This window comes from Podarcis bocagei (genome assembly GCF_964188305.1).
Source record: "Podarcis bocagei genome assembly, chromosome: 7".
In the NCBI taxonomy this organism is placed as follows: Eukaryota; Metazoa; Chordata; class Lepidosauria; order Squamata; family Lacertidae; genus Podarcis; species Podarcis bocagei.
Genome location: NC_138132.1, coordinates 88,168,004 through 88,189,769, shown reverse-complemented (window position 1 = coordinate 88,189,769; position 21,766 = coordinate 88,168,004). Strand labels below are relative to the sequence as shown.

The window sequence follows — 21,766 nt, the reverse complement described above, 5'->3', positions numbered from 1 at the left end:
GCTGCAGGATAGCCAACACCAGAGGGCTAGGTGTGTTGCTGTGCAGTGGATGTTAAGTGGACTTTGAACTTCACCACGGGCCTCAACAAGTTGAAAGATCTCAAAGTTCATCAGCCATGACTGCTACAGGGAATATGGGAACTCTGGTAGCTGTCCAGTGTCTTTAAAAACGGGAAAGGAGAGCCCTCTATTTCCTGAAGCAATCTGTTTCACTTGAAGAAAGCTGGACGCTTTCCTAACATAAGAAGGATTTGAATGAATTCATTGGTCCAGGTCTCTCCCCTGCCCCCAATAATACCATATTTTCTGCTCTATAAGACTCACTTTTTCCCTCCTAAAAAGTAAGGGGAAATGTGTGTGTCTCTTATGGAGCGAATGCAGACTGCACAGCTATCCCAGAAGCCAGAGCAGCAAGAGGGATTGCTGCTTTCACTGCGCAGCGATCCCTATTGCTGTTCTGGCTTCTGAAATTCAGAATATTTTTTTTCTTGTTTTCCTTCTCCAAAAACTAGGTGCATCTTGTGATATGGTGCATCTTACAGAGCGAAAAATGTGGCAATAATAAAAAAATTGTTCATTGTACTTGTGACAGCACTTTAGTTTTTCCAAGCTTAAACACAGTGGATGCTTGGGTTACAAACGTGATCTGTGCGGGATGCACGCGCGGGTTGTGATTCGGCGCTTCTGCATGAAGCAGTTTAGTGCTTCTGCGCATGCATGACCCCCCAAACCCAGAAGTAACCCTATTCGGTATTCCGGGTTTCAGCGGGTCCGTAACCCAAAAAAACCGCAACCTGAAGCATCTGTAACCCGAGGTATGACTATTCCCAACTCTTATACTTCCTATGTCTGTCTCCTATGTGCCATCCTCTGGACACATCAATTTTAGATCTCAATTTCTGGTCTGCAGAACTAGACACGGCTCTCACTCTGGCCTGGTGCAACTCAAACGGAGTGACATCAGTACTTTCCATGACCTGTGAAGAATATCACAATGTAAAATTGCATTGGGTTCTGCCTTAAAACACTGAATCTTACGCATGCCTACCTGGAAGTCTCACTGAGTTAAATGACACACCTGAAACGCAGGTATAGGGTTGTAACGTTTGTATTTGAAGAACATAAGAGCCTTCTGGATCAAGCCAGTGGCTCATTGGTCCAGTATCCTCACAGTGGCCAGCCTACAAAGAGGATTGAACATTATTATGTCTGAGGACTGGGAGAGGTTATGGAACACCGGTATGAAATTCACGGCATGTAGTGCCTTGAAAGAGAACATTATGAAAATGGTATACCGGTGGTACATGACCCCAGTCAAGTTGGCTAAAATATATCATCTGCCTGATAATAAGTGTTGGAAATGCAAGGAGGCAGAAGGGACATTCTTTCACCTATGGTGGACCTGCCCGAAAGTAAAGGCCTTTTGGGAAATGATACATAATGAGCTGAAAAAGGTATTTAAATATACCTTTTCTAAGAAACCAGAGGCCTTTCTTCTGGGCATGGTGGACCGGAAGGTGCCAAAGAAGGATAGAACTTTGTTTATGTATGCAACCACAGCAGCAAGGATCCTTATTGCAAAGTTCTGGAAGACACCAGATTTACCCACACTGGAGGACTGGCAGACGCAGCTGATGGACTACATGGAGTTGGCAGAAATGACTGGCAGAATCCGAGATCTGAGCGAAGAAACAATGGAGGAAGACTGGAAAAAATTTAAGGACTATTTGCAAAAATACTATAAGTTGTTTGAATGTTAAGATTGTGCACGATTAAGAAACGTCATGCTTCTGCAATTTATCTAAGTAAATGGTAAAGTAAGTAATGATGAAAAAACGAGACAAATTAGAAACAAAATATTATGTTTATTAAAAGTCTTGAAAACAAACTACAAACTTTTGAAATTGGTAACATAATAAACTCAAAGGCATTATAAGATGTGAAACAAGATAATAAATTGCTGAACTGGTTAGAATAATGAAAGCAATGTTGAGAGGATGTGAGGAGGTCCAAAAGAAAGTGAATTTGATGATATTTAACTTTTGTCTTCTTTTTTCTACTTTTCTTCATATATATAAAAAAAAATGTTTCTTGTATGTTGCTATGTAAATTAATCTGTCAACCTATGGAAAGAAACGCAATAAAAAATTTTTTAAAAAAAAAACAACAAAGAGGATTGAACATTAGCCCCTCTCCTGTGGCTTCTGGCAACTACCACTCTGAAACTATTCCTTCAAATGAGGTAGAGCAATAGCCATCATGACTACTAGCCCTCCATGCATTAAAATCCTTCAAGTTGGTGGCTATTACTCCCTTCTGGAGGACAGAATTTCATAGTTCTTAACTGCTGCATAAATCTGTCCTATCTGTCATGTAGGGGATTATTTACTGGTCTTTTAAAAATAACCTTATGATGTGGCAGTGTGCTGAGCTGCAGAGACTTCTGATAAATTATAGAATGAGAATTGTGGAGTTGGAAGAGAATTTCATGGGGGAATTTGCAAAAGGCCTTAGTGAAAATCAAGATATACTCTACATCTGATGCACCCCCGATCCCCCAAGCTCATAACTCATATCAAAGAAAAGAAATGAAGAGCCTTTGTTTTTTGAATTGGGTTCAGTGGCTGAATTTTAAACAAAAAAACAAATTGAATCATTTACTTATTACTTATTACCTACCCTTCACCTTTGAGCCCTCAAGAGTGGCTGGGGAAACCTAGCCAGATAGGCGGGGTATTAATAAATTATTATTATTACAGAGCAGTATGGTATCAAAAGCATCCATAAATACGGTATAATAATAATAAAAATAAAAAGTTACATCGTTACAGGTTATTGTATTTTAGCGTTCTGTTGGAAGCCGCCCAGAGTGGCTGGGGAATATTTTTATTACAGCGCAATACGGTATCAAAAGCATCCATAAATACTGCAGTTCCTCAAAGCAGCGCAAACGAGGCGAGGCAAATCCCTGGGCGTAGAGCGCCCCCTTGTGGCGGCCCTCGGCTCAACAGCGCCTGCGTTCGGGGGGCGGGGCCAACCTCTGCAGCGTCCAATCAGACGGAGGCGCCTTGACCCGGAAGCGGCTCTGGCGCGAGGACCGTAAACTTCCGGCCGGGGTGTCGGGGGACAGTCAGCAGAATCGGCGCGACAGAAGCGGGTCTGGCTGCCTCAGGGAGCGGAGAGATGGCGCTGGCCTGCAGGTAGGGAGGGAGGGCGGGCGGGCAGGGCGGGGAAGGCGCAGGGAGGGGAGGCTCGCCTCGGGGGCCCGCAGTCCTCGGGCCCAATGAGCTCAGGGGGGCGGGCGGCTTCCTGGCTGAATCCTCACAGCAACCCTGCGAGGTGGGCCAGGCCGAGACGTCGCCCGGCAAGCTCCGTGGCCGAGGGGGTGGTTGCTTATTTCTTGGGGGAAAGCTGCCATTGTCTGCTCCTGTTTGCATTCTGTGTCTGGCGCCAGGATCCCTGATTTGCTAATTAAAAACAGCACCCACAACAAAAATAAATAAATGAAATCAAAATGCATTTGCTTATTACATTTATACCCCCACCTCCCCCCTACTTAAAAACAGCACCCACAACAAACAAAAATAAATAAATAAAACAAATCAAAATTCACTTGCTCACTACATTTATACCCCCGCCACCCCCCCAAAGAGCTCAAGGTGACCTACATAGTTCTCCTCATCTCCGTTTTATCCCCAAAACAACCCGGTGAGAATGTGTGACTGGCCCTGCGTCACCCAGAGAGCTTCATGGCCAAGTGGTGATTTGACCCCTCTCTAGATGTCATTCAAAGCATCTGGGCGCACCAGATTGCAGGAGTGCGTTTTAAAACAATTTAAGGTGCTGAACATCGTGGTAGTGGCGCACACCCACCAGATGTCAAAGAGAAAAACAACCACCAGACTTTTAGAAGACATCTGAAGGCAGTCCTGTTCAGGGAAGCTTTTAATGTTTGACGGACTATTGTATTTTAATATTTTGTTGGAAGCCGCCCAGAGTGGCTGGGTATAAATAATAATTTATCATCATCATCATCATTGGGGAACTTGAGCAGTAGCTCCAAAAGGGCTACAGTTGCTGCTGGTGCGTTTGTTTACTATTAAGTTGATGCTATGGTCACCTTTGTACATAAAATTATCTAGGTGGCTTGCAAAATAAAAATAATTTATGATATTAAAAAGAGGAAAGAGCAGCATAAAGCTCCACAAGGGTGAAAACATTTTTGTAAATGGAATCCATGTGGGGGCTTCTGCTTCCTGGTGTTGCTTAAGTTGTAGGCATCTCTCATTTGTTTCGACTCGTTTGGAAGCGTGTTTTGCTCCAGTTTTTCTTTCTAAAGTTCCATGCAGTCTTCAGCCATTGACAAGACGATGTAGCTTTGGATGATAATGGTATCTTGATTTCTGTTACTCGTTTTAAAATTGGGTGTAGGCTTATAATTGCAGAAAGAAGTTTAAAAGAACCCCAGTGCATATCGTTTTAGAAGGGGGCCATTTTGGAGCAAGATTTTCTCTTAACTTGGCCAGCATAGAAATACAGTGGTGCCCTGCAAGACGGAAAACCCGCTAGACGAAAGAGTTTTCCGTTTTGGAGGTGCTTCGCAAAACGAATCTCCTATGGGCTTGCTTCGCAAGACGACAATGTCTTGCGAGTTCCTGCGGGGTTTTTTTCCTCCCCCCCCCCTTTGATAAGCCGATAAGGCGCTAAAAGCCGCTAATCCATCAATGGGCTTGCTTCGCAAGAGGAAAAAACCGCTAGACGGAGAGACTCACAGAACGGATTCTTTTCGTCTTGCGAGGCACCACTGTAACCGAGTTGTTGTGCACTGGAACAGCAGTGAAAACAGGGGCTGCCTTTTTATTTATTTATTTTTTTTAAATGATATTTATTAAAGGTTTAAAAATTACAAAGAAAAGAAAGACAACAAAACAAATTACAACACATTAAAGAAAAAGCATAGAAAACAATACCGCAATACAACATAAAAACACACAATAACATTTAAAACACACATCCAATGTTCCATAACTTTATCTTTCTTTAACTTGTTTCATCGACCTCCTCACATCTCCCTTCTCTGTGTTCCCATTTCAAAATCTTATTCGGCAATGCTTCACCTTCTCTCAAAGCTTGTTTTAAATTATACGTTTCAGCTATTATGTCTCCGATTCTTCCCTTTATTTATCAAATATTTAAGCTTGACATAATATTTTTCAAGTTTCACCTTTGTTCTTGTAAACCAATTATTTTCACAGTCCTTTCAGCTATGTCACTAGTGAAAACAGGGGCTGCCTTTTTAAACTGCTCTAGGGTGGGGCTGAAGGACCAGAATCACTGGCTTCACCACCCACAAATGACTCTTTGAACTTCTCCTTCCTAGTGTGAACAATAGCAGAAGCTCTGGCAAAGCTTTCCCCTATATTTTGCTGTCTCAAGTCACATAGAGGTGAGGTGCGTAGGCGCATAGTGTTGTGGTTTGGGTCAGACTAGGATCGGCTGCATGCAGATTCTGCATTCCTCTGCCCTGGGAGGTACTTCCAAGTGCTTTTGGGTGCTAAACTGCTGGTGTGGTGCTCTAAAGGGATTTTTAAAGTGGGCACACTTTTCCAGGAACACCTTTCTGACTCCAAAATGGATGGATCAAGCCCTCCAGCTTTCTTAAAGCTTAACTCCAAAAGCAAAGCTCTGTTAACTCCTTAGTGCGACACAGATGACTAGGATAAGTTGATCCAGCGAGAGGGGGAGAGGTGTGGTGGATGGAGTATTAGGAAGGGGGTACCCCTCCCAAATTCATCTATGGAAATTGTCAGTTGGTTTAGGGTCAGTCACCACCTTCTCTCACATGACTGTTCAGAGAATAAAAGCACTGCCCTTGGAAGAAAGGCAAAGCCCTTCTATATTTTCATCTTTTTCTTATGTGGATCTGTGTGTGAAATCTGATCTCGAATTAATATTGCAATGGGTTGGGGGGTCACCTTCTCAAGAGACAATGGCCTTTAATACATTGTTCCTAAAGTGAATGTGGACAGTTGTGTTCCATAAATGTATGAGGAATTAGAATCCAGTGCTTAGTAATACGAGTTTGTTTCATTTAATAATGTCATTTCTGTAGTGCTTTTCAATGTTTCTGCAGCTGTTAGCCTCCCTGATATAAATTGTGATTTTCAGAAATAGAACCTATAAAAAGAGAATTAGCCACTTCAGTGCCTTCTAAGAAGCTTAGTTGGTCTCTAAGGTGCTACTGGAAGGAATTTCTTTAATTTTGTTTTGACTACGGCAGACCAGCTACCTACCTGTTTCTAGGAAGCTGTCATCTTAGTAGTTTTTTCCGAGTTTTTTTTTAAGCAGGGAGAAATTCGAGCTTTTCCTTAAGCTAACTGAGTGGAGGCTGGATACCTGACACCACTTGAGATGTTGCTGCAGAAGAAGGTTCGCTCTGGGTCTGAAATGGCTGGAGTCTCATGGAATCTGTGTCATAGCTGTCAACTTACAGATTTGAAAATAAGGAACCAGCAGCCTCGAAAATAAGGGATCAGCAGCCAAAATAAGGGATCAACAATTACTTTGATAAAATACATATTTTGTTGCATGCAAATGGCTTTAGATACCCATTAAGTCCATAAATTACCATATAGCATATATTCAACACAAAAAAACCAGCAACAATTTGTTGTTGACAAAGGACAGCTGGACATAGAAAGGGCCCCATTACCTTCAGTAGCTTATTTAAGGGACATCATCAATAAGGGACAGCAGCGGGACATTGTGATGGGATAAGGGACTGTCCCGCCAAATAAGGGACGCTTGACCGCTATGGTGTGTGTGTGTGTGTGTGTGTGGCAGAGAGTGGTGAGGAGAGGGGAGAATGCTGCTTCTCACATTGGAGCAGAATTATTCTTGTGTCTGTAGAGATATAGGACCATTGTGTAAGTAACTAAAAATGAAACTGTGATTGCTTTGAATGATCAAAGTGCTTTTAAGGTCATATTTGTTACCTCGGTGATCATTGTGGCTGAAGTGGGATTTAAACTGAGCTGAGGGCTTCTTGCGCAGTGAGAATGGGAAATGCTACAGTTAATGTTGGCTGCCTTATAGCTACCAGGCTCCATTCAACTTGGGGCAAAAGTACTTGAACAAACACCTTCCCTGTGCCTTCCAGATCTTAATTTATTTTTCTTGCTAATTTTTGATGTATTTTAATTATTGTTTTTATGCCTTACGTCTAACTACAGTTGTTAGCTTCCATGGATAGCTATCAAGAGGAAGAGTGAGCTAGAAGTAACAAAACAATATATTCTTGATGAGCGTGTTAGCCTAGCCCTTGCCAGAATACCTGATGTATTTCCCCTGTTTATTCAAATGTAATTCCCCTGTTCACAGGGATTGGGGTGGTGTCAGCTTGTGTTCTGTTAATACAGTGTTTCTTACACTACAATTTCCATTACCCTGGCCACTGATCCTGCTAGCTAGGAATGATGGGAGTTATTGCCCAACAACAGCTAGGGACCTAAGTTTGAGAAACACTCAAAGAACCTCCTATACACAGAGAGAGAGAGCATTGCGGCTGTACTGGCAAGATGTTGCATGCCTCGGTCCAGTATACCTGAAGGAGCGTCTCCACCCCCATCAGTCTGCCCGGACACTGAGGTCCAGCGCCGAGGGCCTTCTGGCGGTTCCCTCACTGCGAGAAGCAAAGCTACAGGGAACCAGGCAGAGGGCCTTCTCGGTAGTGGCGCCCGCCCTGTGGAACGCCCTTCCAGCAGATGTCAAAGCGATAAACAACTACCTGACATTCAGGAGACATCTTAAGGCAGCCCTGTTCAGGGAAGTTTTTAACATATGACATTTTACTGTATTTTTGGTTTTTATGGAAGCCGCCCAGAGTGGCTGGGGAGGCCCAGCCAGATGGGCGGGGTATAAATAATAAATTATTATTATTATTATTATTATTATTATGAACGCATTGGACCAGATGTTTTCACTCCTTGGATGTTTTTGCTCCTTGGAAGCCTTGCCCCGCACTCCGAAAACAAAAGCTGCTGATTCAAGCTCTGTGGATATAGCTTGCAATGTAACTTGCTAATGGCATAAAAACCGCAGGGCTTCGATCCCCAGCAGGAAGAAATTACAGGGCTTTATAAAGTCCAGGGTCAAAGTGGTTTGCAGTGTTAAAATAGCACAGCAGGTGGAGGGCTAGGACTTATTCACCCCCAAACCTCCTTGGCCATTTCCCCAGGCGAATGGCTCAGCCATCAGGGCCATTCTGGCTTCTAGTGGCATATCTAGGCCAGGAGCAACTCTGGTTTTTGAACAGGATTGTCTGCCCTGCGTTCTCCATGCATGCTTTAAAACAACTGCATTTCTACACCTGGTGAGTCCCCATCTATGACTGAAAGTAGTCCAGACCTTCCTCTCTATGGTCTGAATTTTCTTTGGTTTCCTTTCATTTGAAACCTCTCTGTGACTTAAATTGTGGGCCAGTGCAGATAGGGACTTCTCTATCTGAGGGCTTAAACTCAAATCCTGCATATGGGTTTCCTGCAGGCATCTGGCTGGCCACTGTGAGAACAGGAGGGTGGACTAGATGGGCCATTGGCCTGATCCAGCACACTGTTCTTATGGATTAACAATTAAACTAATGCTCAAATGTAAACAAGCCCTTAGTAACATAGGCTGCTTTTCTTTGTTGTCTCAGTTCCTCTCCTGCATTAAAACCCGCTGTTCCTACTCTCTTCCTGTCCCCTCAAGAGCTTTTTCTCTCTCTCCCAGGCTGTAGGTGCTGATGCTTCCTACTGGTAAAGATGCCATCCCGAACTAACCTGGCAGCTTCGATCCCCAGCAGCAAAGTGAAATATTCCAAGCTTGCGAGCACAGATGAAGGCTACATTGACCTTCAGGTAAAATGGGGGGGGGGGGAGAACCAGGACAAAATGAATACCTTGCATTTCAGAAGCACCACTTCTGCCGTGATCGTCACTTGAGTTCAGATATTCCTTACAAGGTTGCAGTATCCTCCTGCTATTACATGTAGCCATTTACCGAGACTGGAGCATTCTGTATAACCCAAAAGGGTTTTGTACTTTGGGAACTTGAGGGTTAACCCAGTCAACATCTTGGGGTTGCTATTGAAAGGTTAAAGCCCCTATCAACGCAAATAAGCAATTCCTGTATTAAGCCTGGCCTCCTTGCTTTTTCTTTGCTTCTGTGGAGCTGAGAGCTCAGACATGCCTGTCTCTTCCTCCATCCCAAAAGGTTGCATTTCCACGGCAGCTTAGAGAATGTAAGCGTTAGCAGGAGCCTCTTCTGCTGTGCCTTCTCTTCTCAAAACTTCAGCATAAAAGAGACAGCCCACATGCCTCTCCTGATTCCTCTGCACAGGAGGCTGAGGAGAGTAGAGGGGTAGATGACCCCACCATTGCAAGCCAAGATTTGTGGGCACTAGTGCAAATGCACAACTGTTCACGCTGTTCCTTAAGAGTCGAATAATATTAATATTAATAAATTTTATTTATACCCCGGCTGGAGCCGGGCTCAGGGTGGCTAACAGCAGTAAAATTACAGTAAAATCATAATGGGGGGGACGGACGACCAATTTAAAATACAGGTTAAAATGCAATTTAAAATGCAGCCTCATTTTAAAAGTAGCCCATAGATCAAAACCATAAGGGGAGGGAAACATAAGGGTCAGACTGAGTCCAAACCAAAGGCCAGGCGGAACAGCTCTGTCTTGCAGGCCCTGCAGAAAGATGTCAAGTCCCACACGGCCCTAGTCTCTTGTGACAGAGCGTTCCACCAAGTTGGGGCCAGTACTGAAAAGGCCCTGGCCCTAGTTGAGACCAATCTAACCACCTTGCAACTTGGGACCTCCAAAATGTTGTCATTTGTGGACCTTAAGGTCCTCTGCGGGGCATACCAGGAGAGGCGGTCCTGTAGGTAAGATGGGCGAATGTGGGTTTCTTTCTTTCTTTCTTTCTTTCTTGGGGGTGGGGTGTTGGCTCCAGAGGAGGAAGCTTTCCCTGTAACTTCACTCTGCATTTACTATAGAGGGGCAACTTCCTCCCTCAAGCATCCTGGTTTGCCAAGACCAGAGGAGGAGATTCAGGTCTAAATGGGGAGCTGATATTTGCAGGTGATAATTTCAGAAAAGGGATGAAAAGCAAGCCAGTCCCAAATGGAGATATTACCATCAGAGTGGAGGTTGGGTTTTGGGGCGAGAGGGCGGCAAACACACCCAGAACATTTCATTTCTGTTCCAGGGTCGGTTGGGGTTTTCCCTCTTCCTGTGTTTTGTGTGTTTATGAAGATGCATTAAAAGTGGGCCACTTGGAGGCAGCATTGTCACGCTAGCTGGTCGTAGCATTAAAGCAGACCTGGAATTGCCTGCTATATTGGCTGAACGTACAAAGTAGCTTTGTACTGAAGGCAGGCCGCTGGGCTGCCCAGCCCAGGCTGGTAGCATTTATCCCAGGTTTCATGCAGAGTTTTCTGTAACATTTGCTCCCTAGGAGGCTTTTCCTTGGAGACCTGGCAATTGCCTGTGTCCTTAGGTTATGCTCTTTACCTGTTCTTCTACCATCACTACCCCACTGGCAGTGACACTTTCAGCCAGTACAGCAGAACCCTCCTGGGTGGGCAGCACCTGTGTTGGGAGCACTCCAGGATCATCGAATCTGAATGCACTCCTCCTACCAGTGGAAGAAGTTGCTCCCTTTCCCATGCAAGGAGGGTTTTTTATTTTGGGGGGTATTTTTTGCTGGGCTGTTCCAATGCTAAAAACAGAGTTGATTTGGGCTCCTTAGATGAAGCCTGAAAGCCACCCACCCAATGGCTCCATTGCCTGGTTAAATCACTGGCACTGGAGTACTATTCAACATTTATCTGAAGGAGTTGAGTTCCAACTTACAGTGGTGCCCCGCAAGACAAATGCCTCGCAAGACGGAAAACTCGCTAGACGAAAGAGTTTTCCGTTTTGGAGGTGCTTCGCAAAACGAATCTCCTATGGGCTTGCTTCGCAAGACGACAATGTCTTGCAAGTTCCTGCTAGTTTTTCCCCCCCTCCCCCCCTTTTTCTAAGTCGCTAATCCGCTTATCAGCTGATCCAATCAGCAGATAAGCCGCTAATAGTGCTAAGCCGCTTATCAGCTGATCCAATCAGCAGATAAGCCGCTAAAAGCCTCTAATAGCGCTAATCCGCTAATCCTTCAATGGGCTTGCTTCGCAAGACAAAAAAAAAAAATGCTAGACGAAGAGAATCACAGAATGGATTCTTTTCATCTTGCGAGGCACCACTGTATATCCTCAGGAAAGATTTCCTTCCTCTTCAGCCTCTCCATTGTTTACCTGCAGCTAATGCACATAGCATTGGGGGGGGGGGGAGAGAGAAGGGGGCTGTAATTGTGTCTCTCAGTGACCTTGTTTGGTTCTGGCCCAGAGTATTTCTAGCCCACTGTTCTGAAACTCTGTGGAGTTTGATGCTGATGTACTAACCCCGTCATCAGATCCTTGAGGATATTCCTGTGTGTGAACACACAGATTCCTCTCATCTGCCGCTGATCAGCCTGACTTCTACACGTTTGTCGTCTACTCCTGCCAAAGCCATCCATGCTGGCGGTTCTAGTGGTTCCATGGAAGTGTGATGCTTTCATAAGCGGGTTGAAAGTGGCCATTGATGCTTTTGATGCTGACCTGTCTCTTCTTCCTCCTTTAGTTCAAGAGGAGCCCCCCCAAGATTCCCTACAAGGCCATTGCTCTGGCCACTGTGCTGTTCCTGATTGGCACCCTTCTCATTATCATTGGGGCTCTGCTCCTGGCAGGATACATCAGCAAAGGAGTAAGTGGCTCAGCTCTTCTGCTGGGGCTGACCTGGCCTTGGAACGATCATAAGCTAACTGAGATACAAGACATCAAAATTGCATTCTTGCGGAGCTGTACAGTGGTGCCTTGCAAGACGAAATTAATCCATTCCTTGAGTCTCTTCGTCTAGCGGTTTTTTCGTCTTGCGAAGCAACCCGCTTAGCGGATTAGCGCTATTAGCGGTTTAGCGGCTATTAAAGGCTTAGCGGATTAGCAGTTAAAAGGCTATTGGCGGCTTAGAAAAAGGGGGGGAAAGCAGGGGAAAAATCGGAACACTCGCAAGACGTTTTCGTCTTGCAAAGCAAGCCCATAGGGAAAATCGTCTTGCGAAGCAGCTCAAAAACGGAAAACCCTTTCGTCTAGCGGGTTTTCCGTCTTGCGAGGCATTCGTCTTGCGGGGCACCACTGTACATAGGAGTCATTTATTTTGGATGCAGGATTTGGAAGGGACTTTGGGGGCATGGTAACGGAGGGGCTGCTATTTTGTCTCAGTTTTGACCAGTAGGGTATCTATGTGTGCTTTGAAAAAGTTATAGTTGGTGACCTGTTACAGCTTTTGCAAATAGTGGCTTCCTCACCCACCAAGAGGTCTCCCATCCTGGGACTAGACTTAGGTATTTATTTCACAAAATTTGTGCATCGCTTAATTGTAAAAAGCAAAAAGACCTCAAAGTAGTTTACAGAAAAGATAAAACGATAAAATTATCAATAGGAAAAATTAACAACAATAAAGTAACAGCACATTGCGTAAATTTCTAAACATCTGGCTAGGCTTGCCTGAACAGGAATGTTCTTAGCAGGCACTGAACAGGGTACAGCGAAGACAGTTGCCTGGTGTCAATAGGCAGGGGGTTCCAGAGTGTAGGTACTGCCACACTAAAAGATTGAATTTTTACAAATGCATTATGTGGCACTTATAGCAATGCCAGTTCCGCTGATCGAAGCAGCCCAATGGGCACATACAGGGGGAAGGTGATCTTGTAGTTAAACAGGTGTCAAGTTGTTAACTTGCTAGCCTTTAGAAGTTGGCGTGTGACGTCTTCCTTCAGGCCGTTCCATGGGCCTGACAACAGTTTGGATGTTATGAACTAAGGTGAAGCAGAGGGGGAATCCGAGTGAGTTTTGCTTCCTTTTCTCACACTTTTTTGAAAGCCCAGAGCTGAGGATGGGCACATTCCACATGTGGAGACATTGCGCCATCCGCATTTCCTCATGGAGGAAGGAATGCAGCGCTCCGCTTCAGGCACATGAGGAGAGTTCTCTTTCCTGCAACTGATCCAGCACTTTGTTCTCACAGTAGCAAACCAGATGCCTCAGTAGAAAGCCAGAAAGCAGCACATACCGTATTTTTCGCTCTATGGCGCCCATTTTCCCCTCCAAAAATTAAGGGGAGATGTGTGTGCGTCTTATGGAGCGAATGCAGGCTCCTTGGCTTCAGCGATAGCAATGCGAAGCCTCCGAAGCGCAGTGGGAGTGCTTCCACCGCACTCCGGAGGCTTTGGGTTGCCTTCACTGAAGCCTGGAGAGCGAGAGGGGTCAGTGCGCACCGACCCCTCTCGCTCTCCAGGCTTCAGGGATAGCCGCCTTTCACTGAAGGGTAGGTGCCCCTTCAGCTAAGACGCAGCGCCCCTTCAGCTAAGCGGGAGGAGAAATGGAAGAGGTTCCATTTCTCCTGCCGCTTCGCTGAAGGGGTGCTGCATAGAGAGGGGGATATTTATTTTCTTCTTCTCCCCCTCTAAAACAAGGTGGGTCCTATAGAGCGAAAAATACAGTAAGTGCCATGGCACTGACCACACACTGGTGCTGCCCCACCCTCCCTTAGAATGTCATTGGCTGGTCTTGGGGGTTGTACCCCTTGCATTTCTCTCATGACATCGGGATCAAGAGCTGGGCTACATTTGGGGGATATTGGAGTGAGTGGCTTTGTCTTCAATAATAATAATACTTTATTTCTATCCCGCCCTCCCCAGCTGAAGCCGGGCTCAGAGCGGCTAACAACAGTGAAATAACACAGCATTCTAAAATCAATTCATTATAAAATCAGTTCAAATCAAATTGATGGCAACCATTGGGCTAGAGTTCTGTGAGGATTACCAGGTCAGGTTATGCCTTGGCCAAAGGCCTGGTGGAACAGCTCTGTCTTGCAGGCCCTGCAGAAAGATGTCAAGCCCCGCAGGGCCCTAGTCTCTTGTGACAGAGCATTCCACCAGATTGGAGCCACAGCCGAAAAAGCCCTGGCTCTGGTTGAGGCCAGCCTAACCTCTCTGTGGCCCGGGATCTCCAAGATGTTTTTGTCTGAAGACCATAAGGTCCTCAGTGGGACATACCAGGAGAGGCAGTCCTGTAGGTACGAGGGTCCTAGGCCGTATAGAGTCTATCCAGAGTCTTTAACTGATCTCTGCATACCGGAATACCCTCACCCCCAAATTCGATTTGATAGTGACCTTGGAGAAAGTTTGTGTTCCTTTCTAATATATGTGAAGTAAAGGACACGAGTCAGGTGTTGTTCATCAGATGAGCTGTGCATAAGCAAGCTGGCAAGGGAGCAAGCTGCCAGTTAGCTCTGTAGAAGCTCCTTTTATTAGCACAATATGCAAAACCAGTCAGATACATTTTAGACTGTGACCTTTACACATCTTCCAATCCCGAGATTGAGGGGTGGCACAAAATTATTTTGGCACCTGTTTCCACCGCATCATTTTCCCCTTGAACAATGTATGACGAAGGAGACAAAGGTCACAGACAGGGCACGGCAGACCACTAAGAGAGCAAAGATTAGATAGAGGGCATGATGTTCAGACAGCTGAGGCCTGTCTGCGGGTAGAAGTGTGCTCCACGCCCGGCGATCATTTCTTCAGGAAACATCCAGGATTACAGAACTGTAGAGTTGGAAATGACCCCAAGGATCATCTAGCCTAACCCTTTGCAATGTTTTAAGTACTGTATCATGCAAAGCAAAACACTTAAGTACATTGTGGTTGGGGTGATGTGGGAGGAAGCAAGAAAGGGGACTGGTGTGAATGGTCCCAGTTTGGACTGGGTGGCCTTCTGCCCCCTCTGGCTTTCACAGTCTTAGTGCTGGTTTTCCTGTGCAATGATGGCTGCGACTTTGAACGGGTGAATGGGCCATTGCAGGCAGAACTTTCACATCTCCTCACCTCAGTCTGCACATCTAGCTGCATGTGGCCTGGTATAGAGAAGGCTAGCTGTTCCAGGCCAAGGTATGAAAAAGCCCTTATTCTCTTTTGTTTTCCAGGGAACCGATCGAGCGATCCCTGTCCTGATCATCGGAATCCTGGTCTTCCTTCCTGGCTTCTATCATTTGCGTATTGCGTATTTTGCTTCCAAAGGCTACAGGGGCTATTCTTATGACGACATTCCTGATTTTGATGATTAGAAGATGGCAGAACACAGATTTTTCTTAGGAAGAGAAGTTTTTGCAACTTTTGCAAAAAAACAAACCACGAAATGAAAATGGGGGTTTCTGCAGAATTTCCTTTTGATTTAGGGGAGAATGTTGCCACATCATGCAAAGCAAAACATGTGAGCAGCTGTCACGGGAAACATGTTTTCTTTGAGATGGGAAGTTATTTCTGGGCAGCAAATGCAGCTGTGCCTCTTAGCCCAGTTCCATATGGAGACACGTGAGCTTAAGGGGGAGGAAGAAACTCAGGTGTTTTTGTTTTGGGTTTTTCTTTTTTAAGTCTGTTGGTATTTCTTCTGAGTTGGCTTTTTATCTAGAGCTGAAAATCTGCAAAGCGAGAACTGGAACTAGTGGCTGTTGATTGTGTGACCAAGAAATCTGTTCAGGCAGGCAGTCTAGCAATTTGACCTTTTGAGGAGCCGGTCGAAATTTAAGGAAAATAGACGGTGGCTTTTAACACCACCTAGAACACGACATTTTCCAAGAAGCCCAATTACTAGTCCTTGCTGATACTTTGCTAAACTCTTTTGTGAAAGCTGTTGTAGAATCCCGAGAGCACAAATCTGGAAGTGGTGTGTAGCTGTCGTGACTCAGGCTGCAAGATACCGCCATTCACTCCTGGGAACTGGCCCCGGGGTGGTTCAGCATAAAACTAAGCGATACATAAAAATAGAGAAAAGACTGAAAACCCAGAAAAAAGCATGTCCTCCATGGCATACACACTCTGTTTCCTCTCAAACAATGAGTTCAAGAGCAAAAAAGAAACCGTATAAGAAAGCATTAAAAGAATAACACATGCACACACTTTTGTAAGCCACGTCCGACAGAGTCTCTCACTTTTGTGGGTGATCCAAAGTACACCAAAGTTGACACACCTCTGTCTGGCTGACCCAGATTAGATCAGTTCCAACCCCTGTTAAAAGTCTCTTTCCCAGGTACCATGCCAAAAGGTTTCCTATTACGTCTCCCCCCCCCCCAGCAGAATTCAAAAACTGTTGTCAAGTGGGACGCAACTATTCAAAAATGCTGTAGTTGTTTGTTCTGTCCACTGTCTAAATCAGCTTTCCTCAACCTGGTGCCCTCTGGATGTTTTGGACTACAATGTCCATCAGCCCCAGCCAGTCTATGCAAGGTTGATGAGGGCTGTAGGACAAAGTACCTGGAGGGCTCCATCTTTTAGAGGAGGCTGGCCTAAATGCTATGCAGTGTTCCTGAACTGTATACATAGAAAAATCCTAGTCTGCATAATAAGAGTTCCTTTTGTTTTGTCTAAACCTCTGCTTAAGTCTGGATTCCATGCTAGGTTCACACAGCTTTTAGAATGCAAAAGAGGATGTATGCAATGAGATTTTAATTTGTGCTTGCAGAATATGTAATTAATATAAATAAAGAACATACAATATTCTACCTTGATTTAATGTCATCTTCTAAGCAATATGAAGGGTTCTTGATTTTTGTCGATAACACGGCAAGGGGAAATGGAAGAATCGGGGCCACAAAGGAGGGACAGGCTGTTCCGAAGAAATCCCTTACCCTGACCATTTGACCTACTTTCCAGAGCCTTTATCAGAAACTAGCAAACTTCGCTTCAGGGCTTGACTTTTGAAGGGTTTGAGGCACTGGATTCCCTGCGGACAGCCAACACCTGTGAGTCTAGGACCACAAAAACCTTTTTGGAGATGCTGCCACAGAGAAAAAGTCTAGATCTATAACAGAACCCCTGCTTTGCATTTTTAGATAGATCTGGGAAAGATTTTGTAGGTGATAACAGCTTCCTGTGTTCACATCAGCATTCCTCGTGTGTTTCACAATGTGCAATCCCAGCCCCGAGGAGCTTACAATCTAAACATTGGCATAGGAGACAGCAGCAGAAAGTAAGGGAGATGCAAGCGGGGTGGTGGGGAAGAATATTGTTACACGCCACCCCAATCTCTGAGCAGTGCAACATTCCAGGGGTACTAGGAACACATACCAAGGTCTGTATTTCTTTTTGGAAATGAGGCACAGCGGAGATGGTGGTGTCTTTATGCTGTATGGTTTAGTTATACATACAACCTCTTTAAATTAAAGAACCTCTTAAAAGAGAGTGAAAGAGGAGAGCACAAAATATGGTCTGAAGCTCAACATCAAAAAAATTAAGATCATGGCCACTGGTCCCATCACCTCCTGGCAAATAGAAGGGGAAGAAATAGAGGCAGTGAGAGATTTTACTTTCTTGGACTCCATGATCACTGCAGATGGTGACAGCAGCCACGGAATTAAAAGACTCCTGCTTCTTGGGAGAAAAGCAATGTCAAACCTAGACAGCATCTTAAAAAGCAGAGACATCACCTTGCCAACAAAGGTTCGTATAGTAAAAACTATGGTTTTCCCAGTAGTGATGTATGGAAGTGAGAGCTGGACCATAAAGAAGGCTGATCGCCGAAGAATGGATGCTTTGGAATTATGGTGCTGGAGGAGACTCTTGAGAGTCCCATGGACTGCAAGAAGATCAAACCTCTCCATTCTGAAGGAAATCAGCCCTGAGTGCTCACTGGAAGGACAGATCCTGAAGCTGAGGCTCCAATACTTTGGCCACTTCATGAGAAGAGAAGACTCCCTGGAAAAGAACCTGGTGTTGGGAAAGATGGAGGGCAAAAGGAGAAGGGGACGACGGAGGACGAGATGGTTGGACAGTGTTCTCAAAGCTACCAGCATGAGTTTGACCAAACTGCGGGAGGCAGTGGAAGACAGGAGTGCCTGGTGTGCTCTGGTCCAGGGGGTCACGAAGAGGCGGACACAACTAAACGACAACCTGAGCTTGAATGGAGGAGAATCCCAGCATTACACCCCAAGGTGCAGCAGGCCTGGGTCTGCAAATGAAATCAGCCACGCTCTAGTATGTGTCCTTGTCCCAGCCAGTCCACACGGGGCTGAGACCCCCCACTTCCCTGCATTTCCAAACCGCTTACAAAACTAACACTTTCCCCTTGTTTGCTTATTTCATCCACCCTGAAATCCTAAATTGCTTCGCTCTCTGCCCACCATCTGACGGCTGTGGGGGGTTCCCCCCTGTGTCCAGCAGAAAGTCTTCTGCCTTGTTGATTCCTTTCTTGCTGGGTTAATGACTGCCTTTGTTCCATAATAGCGCATCTCCAGGCAATTCACTGCTCAGGAAAAAAAGTCCAGCTTGTATTTTTACCCTTCTAAATCCATTGGTTAAACTCCAACATTTACTAAAGCCAGGAATCACGGGATTTGCTTAAATTCTAACCCTGTTACAGAATCCAGAGATATTGGGGGAGCCTTAACAATATTAATTAATTTCAGTCTCAGTAGGATACAGGGCGAACTGCTCCTTCTCTTTCCCCTTAAGTATTGCCCAAGCACCTTCAAGAATACCTTCAAAACCATAACAGACTTCATTTTTAGTAAGAAAAAGAACGGAATGAAAGGTGGTCTTTCCAGGGTCCCACAGCCTCAGATTTCAACTTTGTAAAGTCCATCTAATAATGTTGAATCCACAAAACTGTTGTCATTTACTAAATTACAGGGAATGTTTAATGGTGTCGGGTGACCTGGAATTAGGAGCGAATAGTGTGAGGCCAAGTTTGCTGATGAGACTAACAACAAAATGAGATTGTGAAGGGCTCCAAAAGGATCTCTCCAAGCTGAAATTTTACTGTTTCTCTTTTGGTGCAGCTGGAAGTGATGCTTCCTAACTCCCAAGTAGCCTCTGTTGGGGCTGCCTTTGAATGATATCTGTGGAGGTACACTTGTGGAAAACGTTGTGTCAGAATTCTTCACCAGTGTGAAGTTTCTGGAATGATACCATGAGCAATGAGTAAAACCGTAACTCTCTGTGGATGACCAATTTTAACTTAACATTTATCACATATATGCCTAAAGGAATTGTTCAGGAACATTCCTGTTGAGGCAAATGTTACATCAGAGTGTTGTTCATTTGCTTTTATGAGCCCTGCAGGGTGGGAAACCAGGCATGCATAGTTGAAAGGGCTGGCCTCCAGGGCATGTTGGAACAAGCACATCTGAGCACCACCAAACACAGTCTATGCCATTCCCTTCCCAGGCACATGCAATTCAGTGCAAACAAGTGTAAAGTGATAATGCACATTAGGGCAAAAAATCCAACTTTGTGGTGACTGACAAGGACAGAGAACTTGTGGTTGTGTTGGATGATTGCTCTGTTGACTCGCCAACCCTCTCCTTTTAATGGGCCATGTTTCCCTCTGGGAAAAGTGAATTCTGTGTTCAGGATTGTTAGGTGTTACCGGAAAAATCCGAGGGCTCCCTTGGACAAAAACAAAGATACCAACCAGGATAAATTGGAGCAAAACAGCAGCCTGTAGGCTTGGCCTTTATTGAACTGTTGCAACAGGGTGTTCCCCTCACTTGCAGGAGAGAGGAAAGACCCAGAAAGATGGTGTGCAAGACCTTATAAAAACTTTTGAAATTCCCATCCTCTAGGTCAAGCCCACCCCCAGAAACATCATGCATACATTACAGAAAGGAGGGGTTGACATCATGCATACATTACAGAAAGGAGGGGTTGAGGGAGGAGTTGTGGTGGTAACCTGAGTGTCCTGTCACCTGGCTGGTTCCTCCTTTCCCCCTCCCCATGAGTCACTTCCAGGAGACAAAGGGGAGTTGGCAGTTTCCTGCCCCCAGAGGGAAGATCTGATCATTGTCCTTTGTTTCAGTCCATGCTGAATCCACTCCCATATGCAAGTTCTTTGTGATCTTGATGGTCTTCTGTCTAGGACCATCAGGGTTGGCATAGCAACTGGGCAGGGCTCCTGTGGATGTGCTGGGATGGTGAAGGGATTATGGCTGACCAGAACCAAGCCACCCCCCTTTGATAGTCCTTGTCATATGGAGTAAAACAAAAATGGAACAGTGCAAATCCGATGTATGGTTGATTTTTCTATGAATTTATAACAGAAGTGTGGCACATGTAGTGTGTGAGTGTGTGAAGTTTGTACAAACTGAATGATTGGGGTGGGGGGGTTCCTGCTACATAGGAGAAAGATGGAAAAAAATAAAACTGCCTACCTCAAGGTGCTTTTATGCAAAACATGCTGGGGAAATGACTGTGATTGCTTCTGGCTGCCAAACGTTATTGTACAAGTTTCAGAAAAGGGCAGCCCAAATGATCAAAGGGCTGGAGTGACTCCCCTAGGGGGGAAATTTACAGCGTTCAGGGCTGTTTAGTTGAGAGAAAAGGCAAGTAAGAGGAGACCTGACAGAAGTGTATAAAATTGTGCATATTGTGGGTAAAAGTTATTCTCCCCCCTGCCTAACACTGCAACTCATGGGCATCCAATGAAACTGAATACTGGAAGATTGAGGACAGACAAAAGCACTTATTCGCACAGCGCACAGGTAAACTTTGGAATATGCTCCCACAAGAGATTGTGACGGCCACCAACTTGGATGATTAAAAAGGGGTTGAAGACAAATTCATGGAGAGCAAGGCTATCATTAGCTTCTAGCCACAATGACTGTGTTTTGCTTCCACTGCTGGAGGTGATTTGCCTCTGAATACCAGCTGCTGGAAACCACAGGGACAGCGCTGTTGCGTTCACGTCCTGCTTGTGAGCTTTCCACAGGTGTTTGCTTGGTGTCATCCAGATCCAGCCTCCGAGGAACGTATTGCAGTGGCAACAACGGCTGTGGCGCGCTCCTTGGGGGCCAGATGTTTCGTCTCCTCGGCAGCCACCCCATAGCTGTCAACTTACAGATTTGAAAATAAGGGACCAGCAGCCAAAATAAGGGATTATAGTCAACCAGCTCCCGAGCCAAAGGCAGAAAGCCCAGCCAGCCCAGCAGCCAAACGAAGCCTCAAGCGGAGGTTCCCACAGCGCAGCAAACCGGCAAAGGGGGTGCAGCAAGGAAAACCACCATCACCTCTCCGCTGGGAAGCGCTGAGCAAAGAAGAGTCCCCAGGCAACGCAGCCGATTTGATCGGCACAAGGCATGCAAGCTCCACCCTCCAGTCATTCTTAGACTCCTTAGACACATTCTTAGACACATTCTTAGACACAGCCAAGCAACACAGTTGGAGCCTCCCTCCTCCCTGGCCGGCAGGGAGGGAGGGAAAGGAGCTGCTTCCTTTGAAACCTGGGAAATTTAAGGGACATCATCAATAAGGGACAGCAGTGGGACACGGCGCTAGGATAAGGGAGTTTCCCGCCAAATAAGGGACGGTTGACAGCTATGAGCCACCCCACCAAGCTGCCTCTAGAGTGGCCTCTTGGCAAATAGGAAAAGTGCTGGTCTCCTCCGTGGCATGATTCAGAGTGGCCCCTTTCTCCCCTGCCTCTGATTCTCACTTCAGCCATTGGATAAGGTTGGTTTGATTCCCCACCCCTTGTTCCCAATGTAGATCTTCACTCATCCCTTGTTCCCGAGTGGGGTCCGTGTGTGCCATCTTGTGGTTCACCTCAGGTGACAAAATGTCTTGGGCCCGCCCTGGTGATTGCTGACTTA

General features: G+C 45.5%; 1 protein-coding gene and 1 long non-coding RNA gene across 2 annotated transcripts in view; one reads left to right on the top strand and one right to left on the bottom strand.

Annotated features, from left to right (window-relative positions):
* Nucleotides 1-21,766, bottom strand: part of LOC308592084 — a 145,975-nt gene that overhangs the window by 103,562 nt on the left and 20,647 nt on the right. Inside the window, exon 3 of the long non-coding RNA XR_014010361.1 lies at nt 17,441-18,129. This is a non-coding gene — a long non-coding RNA (uncharacterized lncRNA). The remainder of the gene's footprint in view (nt 1-17,440; nt 18,130-21,766) is intronic.
* Nucleotides 3,073-16,690, top strand: TMEM230 (transmembrane protein 230). The gene is made up of 4 exons (XM_081203307.1): nt 3,073-3,200; nt 8,770-8,897; nt 11,708-11,830; nt 15,110-16,690. Exons 2-4 carry the CDS (start codon nt 8,802-8,804, stop codon nt 15,248-15,250), a joined length of 360 nt encoding a protein of 119 aa, XP_081059433.1. The 5' UTR covers nt 3,073-3,200; nt 8,770-8,801; the 3' UTR covers nt 15,251-16,690.